The 14,848-nt window shown below is 49.5% G+C and overlaps 1 protein-coding gene and 1 long non-coding RNA gene across 2 annotated transcripts in view; one reads left to right on the forward strand and one right to left on the reverse strand.

The window, feature by feature from the left end:
- LOC131517044 (uncharacterized) overlaps positions 1–10,840 on the reverse strand; it is a 27,764-nt gene extending 16,924 nt beyond the window's left edge. The window contains exons 1-2 of the long non-coding RNA XR_009264355.1: positions 10,719–10,840; positions 7,270–7,384 (exon numbers count right to left, since the gene is read on the reverse strand). This is a non-coding gene — a long non-coding RNA (uncharacterized LOC131517044). The remainder of the gene's footprint in view (positions 1–7,269; positions 7,385–10,718) is intronic.
- FOXG1 (forkhead box G1) lies at positions 10,036–14,639 on the forward strand. Its single transcript, XM_058738709.1, has 2 exons — positions 10,036–10,909; positions 12,056–14,639. The coding sequence occupies exon 2, from the start codon at positions 12,223–12,225 to the stop codon at positions 13,693–13,695; it is 1,473 nt and encodes a 490-aa protein (XP_058594692.1). The 5' UTR covers positions 10,036–10,909; positions 12,056–12,222; the 3' UTR covers positions 13,696–14,639.
- The last annotated feature ends 209 nt before the right edge of the window (positions 14,640–14,848 follow it).

Here is a 14,848-nt window from a genome sequence, read left to right on the forward strand (position 1 = left end):
AGGCCAGACTTTAAAAGAGTAAGAGAATATGACAAAAGCCATCATCTAGGTTCAGGTGATTCCTTCCTTCAGACAGTCTCCTCCCTAAAGTTATTAAAACTAGACAAACGTCCGTGACACATAAACAATCCTATACAGAGAGCATCTCCAACCCAGCTTTCCAGCCATCAGAAAAGAAAACCAGTATTCTTCAGAAGGCTAGGGCTAAGAAGGATACAGAGGCAGCTGTGAATGCAGTCCTGAGCTGCTTTCACAGACTGAAGTGAGGAGGCAGAACGGAAAGATGAAGGCAAGTTAACTGATGGAGGCAACCCAGTGCCGTGGCTGAAGCATCCATTTATTCCTGTTCCTGAGGGAAAACCAAAAATGTACAACCCCTTGGGTGGGTTGACAGGCAGGAGATAGAGGAGAGGGCTCTCACACTCTCGCTGAAACTTGTTGGACCCCCTTGTTGAGCCCCCAGAGGGGGAGGGAGGAATGGACGTGCCCTGAAAAGAAAAGAAAAAGGAGCCAGCATCGCGACCAGCCTTGGGAAAATCTCCACAGATGAGCATTTTTGTGCGTTAAGTGGCCCGCATTAGCAGCCTAAACACGTAGGGGAAGGCTAACATCGCCTGTTAATATGATGCGGGAGAGCAACGCTAGACCTGGCATTTGAGAGTGGAAGCGCCACTTTTCACCAAAAACCAAAAGAAACATTTCTGAAGGTTTCAGTTCTTGGGGATTGGGTGGAGTGAGTTTTAGGGCGAGCCTCGTTCCCTGGGGCCAGGCATGTACTGGGTGACCAGTTTTAGAGGCTGGTTGTTTTATATAGTGTACACACGCACACACTTATTTCAACTATCTTTAAAAAATAATAACAATGATGATAAAGCGTCTTAGTCCGAGGTTCTGAGGTCGCCTCTGGAAGAGGGGAAAGGAAGAGTCATCCCTGGGATGTCTCCTTTAAGCTCCAGCGTTGGGACTGAGAACAGACGAGGCGGTTCTGAAACTCTGAATAAAAATGGTCACCTCCACCCCTTTCGAGCCGCCTCTTTTCTCTGACACCCAGAGAGACCGGGATAGGGATAACGACAGGAATAGGGATAGGGAGAAGGGATGGGGTGGGGGGCGGGGAGAAGGCGGAAGGCAAAGGTGAGAGAAATCGAGGAAGAAAAAAAAAAGGAGAAGAAAAGGAGGGAAGGGGAAACAGATGAAATTAAACCCAATTGAATTCCAATTATTTATGAGTTTTCTTTCTCCCCCCAAACGAATTAACCTTGCTTGTTCCTTCCCCGCCTTTCTAGCAAACTTTCAGCTTGAACAGTGTTCTGGATACCTTAAAACAAAGCAAAACAAAACTTTGGACGGGTTGGGGGTTAGAAATGCCTGCAAGCCGGCGCGCGGATGTCCACAGTTTGCTTGCTCAATCAACCAGCCGTGGAACTCACGGATCACCCTCGTTACTTTTCTTTCCCTAACCCCTTCGCCCTCCCTTAGCATCTCCTTTCTCCAAGACAGGAGTCGGAAGCAGCCAGGCAAAGACCGGGAGTGAGGTTGGCTTTTTCTGCGCAAGAAGCCGATAGGATCCACCGAGACTAAAATGCGGAAAGGCCCCTAGTCCCTGCGGGCCCAGCCTCAAATTTCCCCGTACACTGTGGAAGTTTCTCGAAACTCCGGGACTCGGTGTCAAGGCCTGGGGTTTCTCCCGGGCTGCTCCCCCCAGGCCACAGGGGTCACCCATCCAAACCTAGTCTCCCCTCTAATGCCTTTACCTCAGCACCTCAAGCAACCCGTTTGGAAAATCAAAGGACCCGTTGGGCTCGAAGAACTGATTAAAGAGAACCAGGATCTCAGATCTTCGTGTTTGGGGGTGCAGGGGAGCGTGGACTGAGGAAAAGTCGGGAAAAACCCCGCGGTAAGCAACTGGCCGAGAGAGGAATCCGGGCTGGTCTCTCCGAGAAAGCCCTAAAAAAGCATTGGCATGTGGTGGTGCCGGCATCAGGCGTTGCTTTAGGAGCCCCGAATTCAGGCTGCTCTAGACGAATTTTGGATAAAAAATGGATTATCGCTCCAGACCCAAATATTCCCTGACCTGTTTCCCAACGCGCTCTGGCGCTTTGCTGGGAGAGCACCGCGCCGCCGGAGACTTGGCGCTTCTGTCAATTGCACGGAGCAATTACTAAGAAAATATTGTGACGATGTTGTAGGGCGGAAGGGGATGTGAGGGGGTGTGGGAGGGGGAGGTAGTTTGGAGAGCGATTTGCAAAGGAATATTAAGTTTGATTCCCGAGGTCACCACGGGAAAACGGGTTGGCGTTGGGTGAGCTGCAGACCTCTTCCTCTAGGTGGCGGATGTTGGTACGCAACCACAGGCGGGTGCTGACTCCAAACACAGGATTAAGCTTCTTGCTGGCTTTAAAAAATAATAATAGTAATAATATAGAGGTGTGGGGCTGTTTTTCCCCCTTTTGGGTATTTATTTATTGTAGGGAAAAGTCATTGATTTTCCTAGGCAAACTGTGTTTCTCCTTCACTTGGTGGAAAATAAAAACTGTTTGAATAAATAAGTTATTTCTGAACATTTTGTTGTCAAAGTGTTAAATGTTCCCGTCATTTTTATTCAAACACTAACATGATTACAGCCAATTATATATTCACCAGTGTTCTTTATTTTAGAGTAATTGTACTTGTCACTAATAAAACAGAGGCATAATGGATCGCTACTGTTCTAGATTTTCAAGCAATTTTGTGTAATTTGATTGAATTATACATCTTATCTGCTACTTTTTTATTTTTATATTTGGGGATCCTATTTTCTTGAAAATTGCAGCTCTATGCTTGTTTTGTTGTTTCTCCAGTAACGTACACTTCGGTAACACTGATAAATAGAAAGAGTCCCTTTGAAATGTCAAAAATCAGCTGTTTCTTTCCCCACCCCTATCCCCACCCCCTCCCTGCACTTCAGCGCGGGGAAGACCTGAACTCTGGCTGCCAGGCAGTCTGAGCCAGTGGGTTCGCTTACCCGAAAAGTCCAACGCCAAGGCAAATTCCCCATTCACCCCAAAGGCAGCCGTCTCCCTGCCTGGAGTCTTTGGGGTTTTGTCTCTTTCCTGTAATGATACTGTTGGGTGTCTGGAGCTTTAAACATGCCAAGACAAGCCGACCATGGGTTCAGTTTATGTGGAATATGTATCAAGGGAAAGAGGAGGCACAGCACAGCCAAAAGATAAACTGTATACATTACTCCAATTACACAACCCCCAAATGTCCAATCTACCCAACCACCCCCCCCCCCCCCCGCAACCCCGACCCAGCCGTAATTGCAATTATCTGTCTACTGGCCTACGTTCTCCTTCGTTTCAGATACACCTAGAGAACTGGGATCGATAGTTTCTTCCTCCTTTTTTTAAAGACAATTTCAATTAAAAAAAATACATTTAAAAGACACAAGCATCCACCCAGTGTTGACATATCTGAACAAACCAAGAAACAAACGTGACAGCAGGCAGACAGGACATAGGATTTTAAGAGACCATCTCTGCAAGTGAAGGAGCAGAGAATGTGCAGTTCTTCTCCCAATAAATCCCTCCAGTTCCTAGGACACGACTCAAACGCCCCGCTAGGAGCTGCAGCTGCGAGAATGAGCCAAAGGCTCTGACAAGTGCCTTGTGTATGACCCAATATTTATCAATAACAACAACAACAACAAAATCAAGTGAAACCAAGGCTGGGGATTTTGAACTGCTTCTAAAGCCCTGGCGTGGATACGCACGTGGGCGAAAAACATCGCGGGAGATGAGTTGGCTCCATTTGTCCGCACTGGGGAGCAATCTTGGGGCAAAATCCAGTGCTAATTGATCCCAACCAGCCACACTATCAGCTGAAAATGTTCAAGGAGACAAAGAATGGAGAGTGTGTGCTAAAGATACCTAAGCATTCTTCGAGTAAATCGCGGTGTGTGATCAATTGCGTGCGCGTGCATATAAACAGGCAAAGGGAACTACTTCTAATTAATGAGAAAAATAATGTTTCGTGTGTGACTCCGGACTTGTTTAAAATCTAGTGTCTCCCATCCTTTGCTCTGTGGTCGGGCTTGCAACTTCCTCCGGGAAAACCCGCGGGCCCAGTTTAGTGTTCCGAGCTGGAGAGCAGACGCTCAGCCCAATTAGGGGCCGTTTCTCTCATCTCCTGGGCTGTTTACTCCAAGGCCAAAGGGTAGGCCGCTTGGGCAGCGATCCCAGCGCAGCGTTGGGTGTCGCCGGCGGCCACCGCGGCAGGAGTTGGGACAGCTTCGGGGCGAGTGCGGCGTCGCTCAGCTCCTAGACAGCGCGCAGCCGCCGCCTGCAAGCTTCACAGGCTGCTCTCCAAAGGAGCTGGGGCTTTTGCAGCGTTTCCGCTGCTTCGTGGCCTCCTCTGTCTTATCGAACAAGTTCGTGCCCCAAGGAGAAAAGAAAAGAGTGAGAGGAAAAAAAAGAAAGAAAAAGGAAAAGAAAGAAAGAAACCTCTTCGCCGTGGCGATTCATAGTTCACACGCTCACGAGGCAAACTTGCCGGCTGGGCTTTTTTCATGAACAGTACTTGATCTCCTTCGTGCCTTAGGACAAACCCAGGAGGAAGATACTGAAATTGGTAAACAAGAATCTAGGATTGTTTTTAAAAGAAAAGTGACCGCCCCCCCCCCCCCCGCACTACTTTTGTTGTAGATTCTGAAACGGGGGGTCTGGTGCGTTTGTTCCCCCTGCTAACGGGAACTTGCTCCTGACGCCATTCTGCGTCTAGCTTACCCTGGCCGCTCCTTTCCTCCCTACGCGCGGCTTCTTCCAAAGGGCAGGAGACAAATAGGGGTACAACTGCCCTCCCCGACTGGGTTCAACATCCCGTACACGTAACTGAATATGCGAATTAACTTCGCCTACACGAACCCTAGTCTTTTAACTCGGATCTGTGCTTTATACAAATAATAGGCTTAAAACCATCAACTGGTCTCTCGCTCTTTTTTTTTTCCGCGTTCACCGTAGCAGATGACCTCTTAGCCCAAAAATACTGATCTCTGGGTGTGCTTCCGGTATGATGTGCAAACACGAGACATCTCGTCTGGAAAGGTAACTGTAAGGGGGGAAAATCCGGAAATGAAACCTAAAAGCAGGTCCTCTAAGCTTGACTGCGCTCGGCAGGCTCCAGCGACAAAGGAGCGCGGGGCAGGCGCGCGGGTGTGCGCTGGGAGGAGCGGTGCGGTGCGCGGGCCCGGGAGCCAGGACTCGGCGACCATCCTCTCCGGGAACTGCCAGGGTAGTACAGCCTCTAGGGGCGTGAGCGGGGGAGGAGGAAGATCCGGACCTTTTGGGAAACGCAGCTCCAATAGATTCTCCACCGCTGTTAGGAGGGGGGAGGAGGAAGATCTTCGGGAACCGCAGTTCGAGAGCGAGGAGGCAGGTGGGTATGAGGTAGGCAGGAAGTCAAAATGGGCTCATTGGTTTGTCCATTTGGGGTTTTAGAAAGGGAGGTGATGTATTGGATTAGCAAATAGTTTGCTTTCTCCCGTTTGACTTTCCCTAGGAGAAGAGGGACTTTGTGATGGGAGGGCTCTCTGCGTGCCTCCTGGCCTGCCCACCCCAGCGCTTGAAGTTTTTCCTCTTCCCTCATTCCTTCACAGACTACTAGTAGGTACGAGTGTGTTTTCTCAAACACACTCCTCACTCTCCAATACGGACTTTGGGCTGTTCAGTGCTCTTCCTGTACCTTTGAGAGTTGCCCATCTAAAACCCGAGACTGAGTAACACCCATCCGTCTTCCCTCACAACGACTGGAGTATGGAGGGCCTTTAGAAGGGTGCTTCAAAATAGAGCAGAGTGGATGCACCACATTCTCGGAAGACTCTACAATACTTCCCAAAGTAGATTATTCAGGCTTCTACGGGAAATCAAACTGAAGCTCCAACTAATTAAGGAGAACAGTGACAGGATAGTTAGGAACTCAGCATTTTGAGGCCTGTAAGTTCTTCTTTCAGCCTGATATATATTTATGAAATCTTTGTTTTTCTCCCTCTTTTGGTGTCCCATTGATGGAAAATCCATTATCTTGTGTGCTGACTTTTGCCCAATCTCAATTCCTCCCTTTTCAGATAGACTCCAGAGTGAAAGCTAAAGACCTCCATCATACTCGTTTACCATCCCCCCTCCAACTCTTTGTCTTTCTCTTTAGCATTTCCTGACCCCTTTGAAGGATGAGCTGTGCCATTTCCTAGGGCAACTAGAGGAGAAAAGGGACCTCTCAGCGGGTTTGCCCAAAAGGTGTGGGATCATTTCTCCCAATTGGATCAGGTCAAGAAATGGAACATGCTTGCCCTCACCTCACACTACCAGGGACTCAACTCCTGAAAAGTGTCTACCCTCGAAGGTCTTGACCAGGCTGGCAAATAATGGGAAACAAGTAAGGGGTAGTGGGCATTTCATATTTATGAAAAATGTGTAGAATATTTGAAAGGTTCAGAGAGACTTTCCAAAAGTCCTTCGACCCTAGGGTGAGACTATTGCATTGTCGATCTCTGTGTCTCGCTCTCCACAGGGTAATATTAGGAAGAAGCTACTCCCGAAGTGTATTTTGTCGCAGATCTCCTGCAGTTCCTTTGGATGAATATGCACTTGCCTTCAGAGAGCCTGAAACCTCTGACGAGTCAAAACAAAAACAAAAACAAAAACAAAACCTGCCTGGGGAGTCCCAGGGGTCTCTGTTCAGGCCTTCTTTTTCTTCCTTTACCTTGGACTTTCTCACTTCCAAAGCTTCGATAGCTTATGCCAGTTTAACATTTCGACTCTCAAATATGAGGCTCTCCCATAGTTTTTTTTTTTTTTTCTCGAGGTTCTCAAGCAAAATTGCCTGTGCCACAATGTTATGATGGAAGGATGCTGAAATGACAGGCCTAGTAGACGCTTGTCTTAATCATCGGCTTCTTAATTTAGTTTTAGTGCAGTGTGTGTGCGCGCGCATGTGTGTGCGCGCGCACGCACACACACAGGCTCGCACACATGTGCGCGCCCCCGGAGGTATTGGGGGTGCGCGCGTGCGTGCTGACAGCAGCCGCTTGACAACCTGCAGCTCCCTAATGAGTGACGAGGCAGGGCTGCTGCAGAAAAGTAACACTTCCCTGGTGTGAAGACCTCTTACTGAGAAGTTTAGTTCACTACTGTTCTCGCAAACCTAATCGTGTAACCTGTAACCAAAACCCACAGAACAAGGATACAAGACGCTAAAGAGTAACTTATAATCACTAAATGTTAGCACCATTACCTGCTGTTAGGAAGCGATTGCAGACCTCGCTCGTCAGTCTCTGGAAATACCTGGATGCCTCTGCACGAGTTCCACTTGTTCCCAAACGTCACGGGGTCAGGGACTCCCTATGCATCTGCAGGAAGAGAGCTTTAGCCAGAGCTTGGTGCCACTCCAAGGACACTCTGTCCAGGGAGCCAAAAGCAAAGTGGATTTTAGGTAAAAATGGCCCTCCCTCCTTTAGCCAGCAGATACTAAGGGGAAAAAAAGAAGTGAAAAAACCGACAGAAAGCGGGGGGGAAGCCCTTAAAGAAGACTTAATGTAACACCGCCAAATGGAAAAACTAAATGTGCTGCTCCCTACTCAGATACAATAGGCTGTGGTGCCTTGGTTATTAATTAAAAGTAGAGATGAAATCATCTAGTTCATACCCCAAGCAAGTCTTCTGTTGGGACTGCTCACTCTTTATGAGGCCTGTCCTCTTTTCGGGGGACGTGGTGGGGTAGGGACTGCAGACAGAGAAAGAAAGATATTTACCCCTGTATATACCAGAAAATTACATTTGCTCTGACTTCTCTTTGATTCATCAACAGTGCACATTTATAGATGTTTGTGTGTGAGAGATCAAGATTAAGCTAATGATGAGAAACTAGTAGAATGATACAGAATTTGTTTTAGATCTCAGACCACTGGATGCCCTCTGTCTTCTGAAAGTAATCACAGAGACTGAGGTGGAAATACAGAATTGGGGCTTCATGTGTTTAGGACCGAGGTCCCGAGGTGGACTTGGGCAGCCCTTCAAATCCAATTTGCACCCAAATTGACCAGTAGGATTTACAAAGCTCCATCCAGGGACTTTCAACTTGCACAATGCTCTGCCCAAGAACCCCCTCCCCCTCCATTTCATCTAGTAGCATTTCTAAAAAGAAGCCATTGCTGAGACAAATGTGGGCTGCTGAGTAAATACTGCATGTTTTGTTGAACAAGCCTACCCCCACACCTATATATTATACAGTACTCTATCTCACCATAAAGTCCAATTAAAATTATTAAAAGAATCATAAAATCACTTCCCCCCAAATTGCAAATGACCTCTGTCATTAGGGAGACTAGATCTTTAGAGTGATTATATTAAACTGTAATCTATTCCTACACAAATATCCTATTTTGAAACTTGCATCCATGCAACCCTTAAAATAATATAACACATTCTTAATTTGCATGCACAATATTTTCCCAGTCAATATCAGCTCATGGCACATAAGACCAGATTACTACAGCTCTCATTAGCAGACCCCAGTTTTTGCTTTTTGAAAGTAAACAAAAGAAAAACTTATTTTCACCTGCTAAATTTTTATGCAAGATTACAAAACAATGCACACTCAGCTTTGACCTAAGAAACACCTTAAAACATTAAAAATTCATCAGTCAGTGCTGGTGTTGTATTCAAGGAATGCCCCTCCAGTTTGCTGCTGAGCTCAGATTTGAATAAAATGTCCAATGTTAACAAACAATACCCACGTTTGGCACTTTGTGTATTAAATTGATCAAACAGATTTTAGGAGGCACAATGCACAATTTGTACAGACCTGATTGAGTTAATATAATATCAGCAAATTTTACATCGAAATGATTCTGTTTCTTTTCTTTGTGTTTAAAACCAGCACAGATTACAAATTTTAATGATCTGAAAATGTTTGGTATACAAAATCATGCTTATTTCAGTATTAGCAAAAACACAAGAAATTTTTCAACACAAACACCCAGCTGTGTCTATTTTAAAAGCAGTTCAATGACAGCTTGCACTTATGAGCATGCAATCAGCTAATTTCGCTTTTTTTTCTTCTGTGTTAATCAACACTTTCCTTCCTGCATATCAGAGTACAAATAGTATAGTTACTCCACATCAGTAAATGTTTACGTAACCTGTCCTTTCCCAAGAATCCGGTTACACCGAATCATTTCACGCTAGACCGACTACGAAAACGTACCGGGCCGTCCACCTCAGAGGGAGCCCTTGTGTGCCATTATAAGTGGTGATGCGAAGGGGGGTTGTGGGGGGAGAAACGGGGAGGAGTAGGTGGAGGAATGGAGTGAGGGAGAGGAATAGATGGAGGAGGGGGGGTGCGAGCAGCAGGAGGGAGGAAGAGGGGAGGAGGGAGGAAAGTGAGTTGAGGAAAAGTAGGAATAACAGGCCTGAGGAGGGGAGTGAAAGGAGAAAAGCAGGCAGAAGGAGTAAGGCTCACAGAGCTCTCCAAACGGTCCACAAAGCCCATTAGCTCACCCGGCTCTAAGAAATTGGAGCTTAGAAGTCAATGTTTGGGGCCATGCCACTACCAACGTTGATAGCTGGGACCCTTGAACTTTCCCACATGTAAATAGAGCTTAAGTAAGGAAATATGTAGAAATAGGGGTGGGATACATATAGAAGGGTAGATGAGGTTAATCCAATGTTCCAGGTTTCTTTTTGGTATTCGTAATAGATATTTAAAAAACCACTAGCTATTTGTCATGGTCTGTTCTTCTCTTCAGAGTTTATTCTCTCTCTCTTCCTCGGGATTTCAAGGTAGGGAGTGGGGTGGGGAGAGTGGAATAACTCCACATTAACCTGAGCATTCTTGTTTTCATCATTTGCATTCTTCGTTTTAGAACTGAACTTTAACAACACACGTAGGCATCGTTTTTTCTTCCTTCCTTTTCTTAAATACTAAATCTGCCAGTTTGAGAGTTTATCAAAGTGAGTAAATGTTTATATTTTATGATTACTTATTTTACAGAGGAGGGGGAAAAGTGCGTCTCATTTATGCTTCTCCTCCACCTCCCTCTTCTGTAGGGCTACATCCTCCGTAAAATGTGGTATGTTTCGTACCCATGTGGGATGAAACAGCCTTTGATCAGTGTGCTCCGCACCAAATTCCAATCCCTGGGAAATGCTGGGCCTTAGCCCTGCCCCTGGCCACGGGATCCTTTTAAAGCCCCCGAATCACAATCTCCCCACTCACTTCAGCCCTCAACCGAACCTTCCCAGTTCTAAAGCCCAAGAAGCTGGGAGTGTGGGACCCACGCACCCAAGGCTTCTAGTTGCCTTCCATCTGCATTCAGGGTGGGAAAGGGCTGGCTTCAGCATGCGGTTATTTCAGCATTAAGGCCCGCACAAATCAAAAGCATTTGAGAAACGGAAAGAAAAAAAGAAAAGAGGGGAGTGAAAACAGGAAGGCTTAAAAAAAAAAAAAGAAACAACGGAAAGAAATAGCCGCCCACCCTTATTTTCCCTCCAATGTCAACAAGCAAAATGAAACATTTCCAGGGTGATCGCTCGCGGCTACTCGCTTCCAATTCGGATTAGAAGCTGAGGAGACGCTGGAGCGGCGGCAAGGAGAAAACGACACCGAGTCACCCAGCGTGTGAGCGACGATCTGGAGCAGGAGAGAAGGGGAAGGAAGAGGCACATAGACATAGCATGTGTTACCTGGTTTATTTCGAGATTGTTTGGTATTGTTTTCTCTCTGAGCACCCCTCATTTCGGAAGGCTATCATAGGCGCCCACCACTGAGCCGCCCCCGCCCGCCGCCGCCGCCGCCGCAGCGCCAGGAGCCCCAGGCCCGGCTTCCCGGCGGCGCCCGAGCTCCGAGCTCGCCGCCGCCCGGCCGCAGGAACCGAGTAAGTAACCCCTATTTGGCCCCGCGCTCGCCAGCGCACTTCCTCCTGCTCAGCCCTCCGTTCCCAAACCTCCTCCAGACCCTCCTCCCCCAAGGTGTAGGGCACCCCCCCTCCCCACGCCAGGGGTGGGCCTTCCCTCCCCAGCCATCCCAAGCCTCGCTGCAGTGTTACCTACAAGGGGCACAGTTTTCCTACGGACTCAGAAATGCCGGAGCCGGGCCTGCAGGGCCGACTCGGGAAAGTGGCGCCTCGCCTCCTCCTCCTCCTCCATTTCCTGCCCTCTCCCTGCATCCTCTCCCTGCACTCCCACTCTTCCCTCCACCACCGCTGCCGCCGCCGCCCCCCGCTTTTAAAAATAACATTGAATACAAACTTTAATCAATAACGACCCATATTGACGCTCAAACGAAAACGACCCAATACAGTGAGAAGGCAGCCGGAAACGGGAGCTATTTGCCCTAAGACGGGGGGGATTTCGGCTGAGCCGACCCGCGGGGTGGAGCGGGTGGAGGGGGCGCCGCCAAGGGCCGCGGCGCAGCGTGCTCCCGGCGGCGTATCCCTACGCGGCTTCGCGCGGCCGCGAGGCCCAGGCCCGCGGCGAGGGGGAGGCGAGCGCCGAGGGGGCGGGAGCCTGCGGGCGGGGCGGGGGTGGGTGGGCCCGGGTCCGCCGATTGGTCGACGGCAGGAGAGACGCTCCCGCACGCCGCCGGCTCTGATTGGCCCAGCGGTAGGAAAGGTTAAACCAAAAATTTTTTTACAGCCCTAGTGTGCGCCTGTAGCTCGGAAAATTAATTGTGGCTATAGCCGCCTCGATCGCTGTCTCCCCAGCCTCGCCGCGGCCGCTCCGGGACGCGCCCGCCCGCCGCCCGGCTCTCCCCCCCTTTGGGCTGCTGCTGCTGCTGCTGTGACTGCTGCTGCGAGAGGAGGAGGAGGAGGAAGCAGCAGAAGGGGGGGGGAGCGGGGGGTGGGGGGGAGACCAAGAAGTAGAGTTGGGAGCGAGGGAGCTTCACCCCCGGGGCGGTGGTTGTTTCTTTTTTTTTTTTTTTTTTTCCTCTTTCTTTCTTTTTTTCTTTTCCTTTTTTTTTTTTTTTTTTTTTCTTCTAATTCCTGAGGGGTGGTTGCTGCTTTTGCTACATGACTTGCCAGCGCCGGAGCCTGCGGTCCAACTGCGCTGCTGCCGAAGCGCTCAGTGCCACCGCCGCCGCCCGCGCCGCCCGCGCCCCGCTCGGCACCCACCGGTCGCAGCCGCCCGCCGCGCCGCTGTCCCGCTCCCGCGCCGCCGCCGCCGCCGTTTCCCCCCCGACGACTGGGTGATGCTGGACATGGGAGATAGGAAAGAGGTGAAAATGATCCCCAAGTCCTCGTTCAGCATCAACAGCCTGGTGCCAGAGGCGGTCCAGAACGACAACCACCACGCGAGCCACGGCCACCACAACAGCCACCACCCCCAGCACCACCACCATCACCACCATCACCACCACCACCCGCCGCCGCCCGCCCCGCAACCGCCGCCGCCGCAGCAGCAGCAGCCGCCGCCGCCGCCGCCGCCCCAGGCACCGCAGCCCCCCCAGGCGCGGGGCGCCCCGGCAGCCGACGACGACAAGGGCCCCCAGCAGCTGCTGCTCCCGCCGCCGCCGCCGCCGCCGCCGCCGGCCGCCGCCCTGGACGGGGCCAAAGCGGACGGGCTGGGCGGCAAGGGCGAGCCGGGCGGCGGGCCCGGGGAGCTGGCGCCCGTCGGGCCGGACGAGAAGGAGAAGGGCGCCGGCGCCGGGGGGGAGGAGAAGAAGGGGGCGGGCGAGGGCGGCAAGGACGGGGAGGGGGGCAAGGAGGGCGAGAAGAAGAACGGCAAGTACGAGAAGCCGCCGTTCAGCTACAACGCGCTCATCATGATGGCCATCCGGCAGAGCCCGGAGAAGCGGCTCACGCTCAACGGCATCTACGAGTTCATCATGAAGAACTTCCCCTACTACCGCGAGAACAAACAGGGCTGGCAGAACTCCATCCGCCACAACCTGTCCCTCAACAAGTGCTTCGTGAAGGTGCCCCGCCACTACGACGACCCGGGCAAGGGCAACTACTGGATGCTGGACCCGTCGAGCGACGACGTGTTCATCGGCGGCACCACGGGCAAGCTGCGGCGCCGCTCCACCACGTCGCGGGCCAAGCTGGCCTTCAAGCGCGGGGCGCGCCTCACCTCCACTGGCCTCACCTTCATGGACCGCGCCGGCTCCCTCTACTGGCCCATGTCGCCCTTCCTGTCCCTGCACCACCCCCGCGCCAGCAGCACTTTGAGTTACAATGGCACCACGTCGGCCTACCCCAGCCACCCCATGCCCTACAGCTCCGTGTTGACTCAGAACTCGCTGGGCAACAACCACTCGTTCTCCACGGCCAACGGCCTGAGCGTGGACCGGCTGGTCAACGGGGAGATCCCGTACGCCACGCACCACCTCACGGCCGCCGCCCTCGCTGCCTCGGTGCCCTGCGGCCTGTCGGTGCCCTGCTCCGGGACCTACTCCCTCAACCCTTGCTCCGTCAACCTGCTCGCGGGCCAGACCAGTTACTTTTTCCCCCACGTCCCGCACCCGTCAATGACTTCGCAGAGCAGCACGTCCATGAGCGCCCGGGCCGCGTCGTCCTCCACATCTCCGCAGGCCCCCTCGACCCTGCCCTGTGAGTCTTTAAGACCCTCTTTGCCAAGTTTCACGACGGGACTGTCCGGGGGACTGTCTGATTATTTCACACATCAAAATCAGGGGTCTTCTTCCAACCCTTTAATACATTAACATCCCTGGGACCAGACTGTAAGTGAACGTTTTACACACATTTGCATTGTAAATGATAATTAAAAAATAAGTCCAGGTATTTTTTATTAAGCCCCCCCCCCCATTTCTGTACGTTTGTTCAGTCTTTAGGATTGTTTATTATTCTAACAAGGTGTGGAGTGTCAGCGAGGTGCAATGTGGGGAGAATACATTGTAGAATATAAGGTTTGGAAGTCAAAATTATAGTAGAATGTGTATCTAAATAGTGACTGCTTTGCCATTTCATTCAAACCTGACAAGTCTATCTCTAAGAGCCGCCAGATTTCCATGTGTGCAGTATTATAAGTTATCATGGATCTTTATGGTGGACGCAGACCTTGAGAACAACCTAAATTATGGGGAGAGTTTTAAAATGTTAAACTGTAATTTGTATTTAAGAAGCATTCGTAGTAAAGGTGCCCAAGAAATTATTTTGGCCATTTATTGTTTTGTCCTTTTCTTTAAAAAACTGTTTTTTTTCTTTTGTTTACTTTTAGACCAAAGATTGGGTTCTAAAATGCACTTGGTATGCTAAGTATTAAAAAACAAAACAAAAAAAAAACAAAAAAAACAAAAAAAAAGGAAAGTTGTTTCAGTTGGCAGCACTGCCCATTCAAATGAATCGGAAGGGGACAAAATTAATGATTGCCTTCAGTTTGTGTTGTGTATATTTTGATGTATGTGGTCACTAACAGGTCACTTTTATTTTTTCTAAATGTAGTGAAATGTTAATACCTATTGTACTTATAGGTAAAACCTTGCAAATATGTAACCTGTGTTGCGCAAATGCCGCATCAATTTGAGTGATTGTTAATGTTGTCTTAAAATTTCTTGATTGTGATACTGTGGTCATATGCCCGTGTTTGTCACTTACAAAAATGTTTACTATGAACACACAGAAATAAAAAATAGGCTAAATTCATATATATCTTGATACTTTTGTCTCTTTTATTAAGTAGAGCTAATTTTTAAAAGACCATTAAAGTTCTAGGGAATTCAAAAGGCTTTTTCAGCCAACTAAAATTTAACTGCTCCTTTCATTTGAACCGAGACTTTAAAAATGAAAATAGTATTTTTTTCCATTGTGGAATCAAATTTTACAAGGAGCAGGCCTATTTAATAAACACTAGCTTTA

Source organism: Neofelis nebulosa, chromosome 7 (assembly GCF_028018385.1).
Source record: "Neofelis nebulosa isolate mNeoNeb1 chromosome 7, mNeoNeb1.pri, whole genome shotgun sequence".
In the NCBI taxonomy this organism is placed as follows: Eukaryota; Metazoa; Chordata; class Mammalia; order Carnivora; family Felidae; genus Neofelis; species Neofelis nebulosa.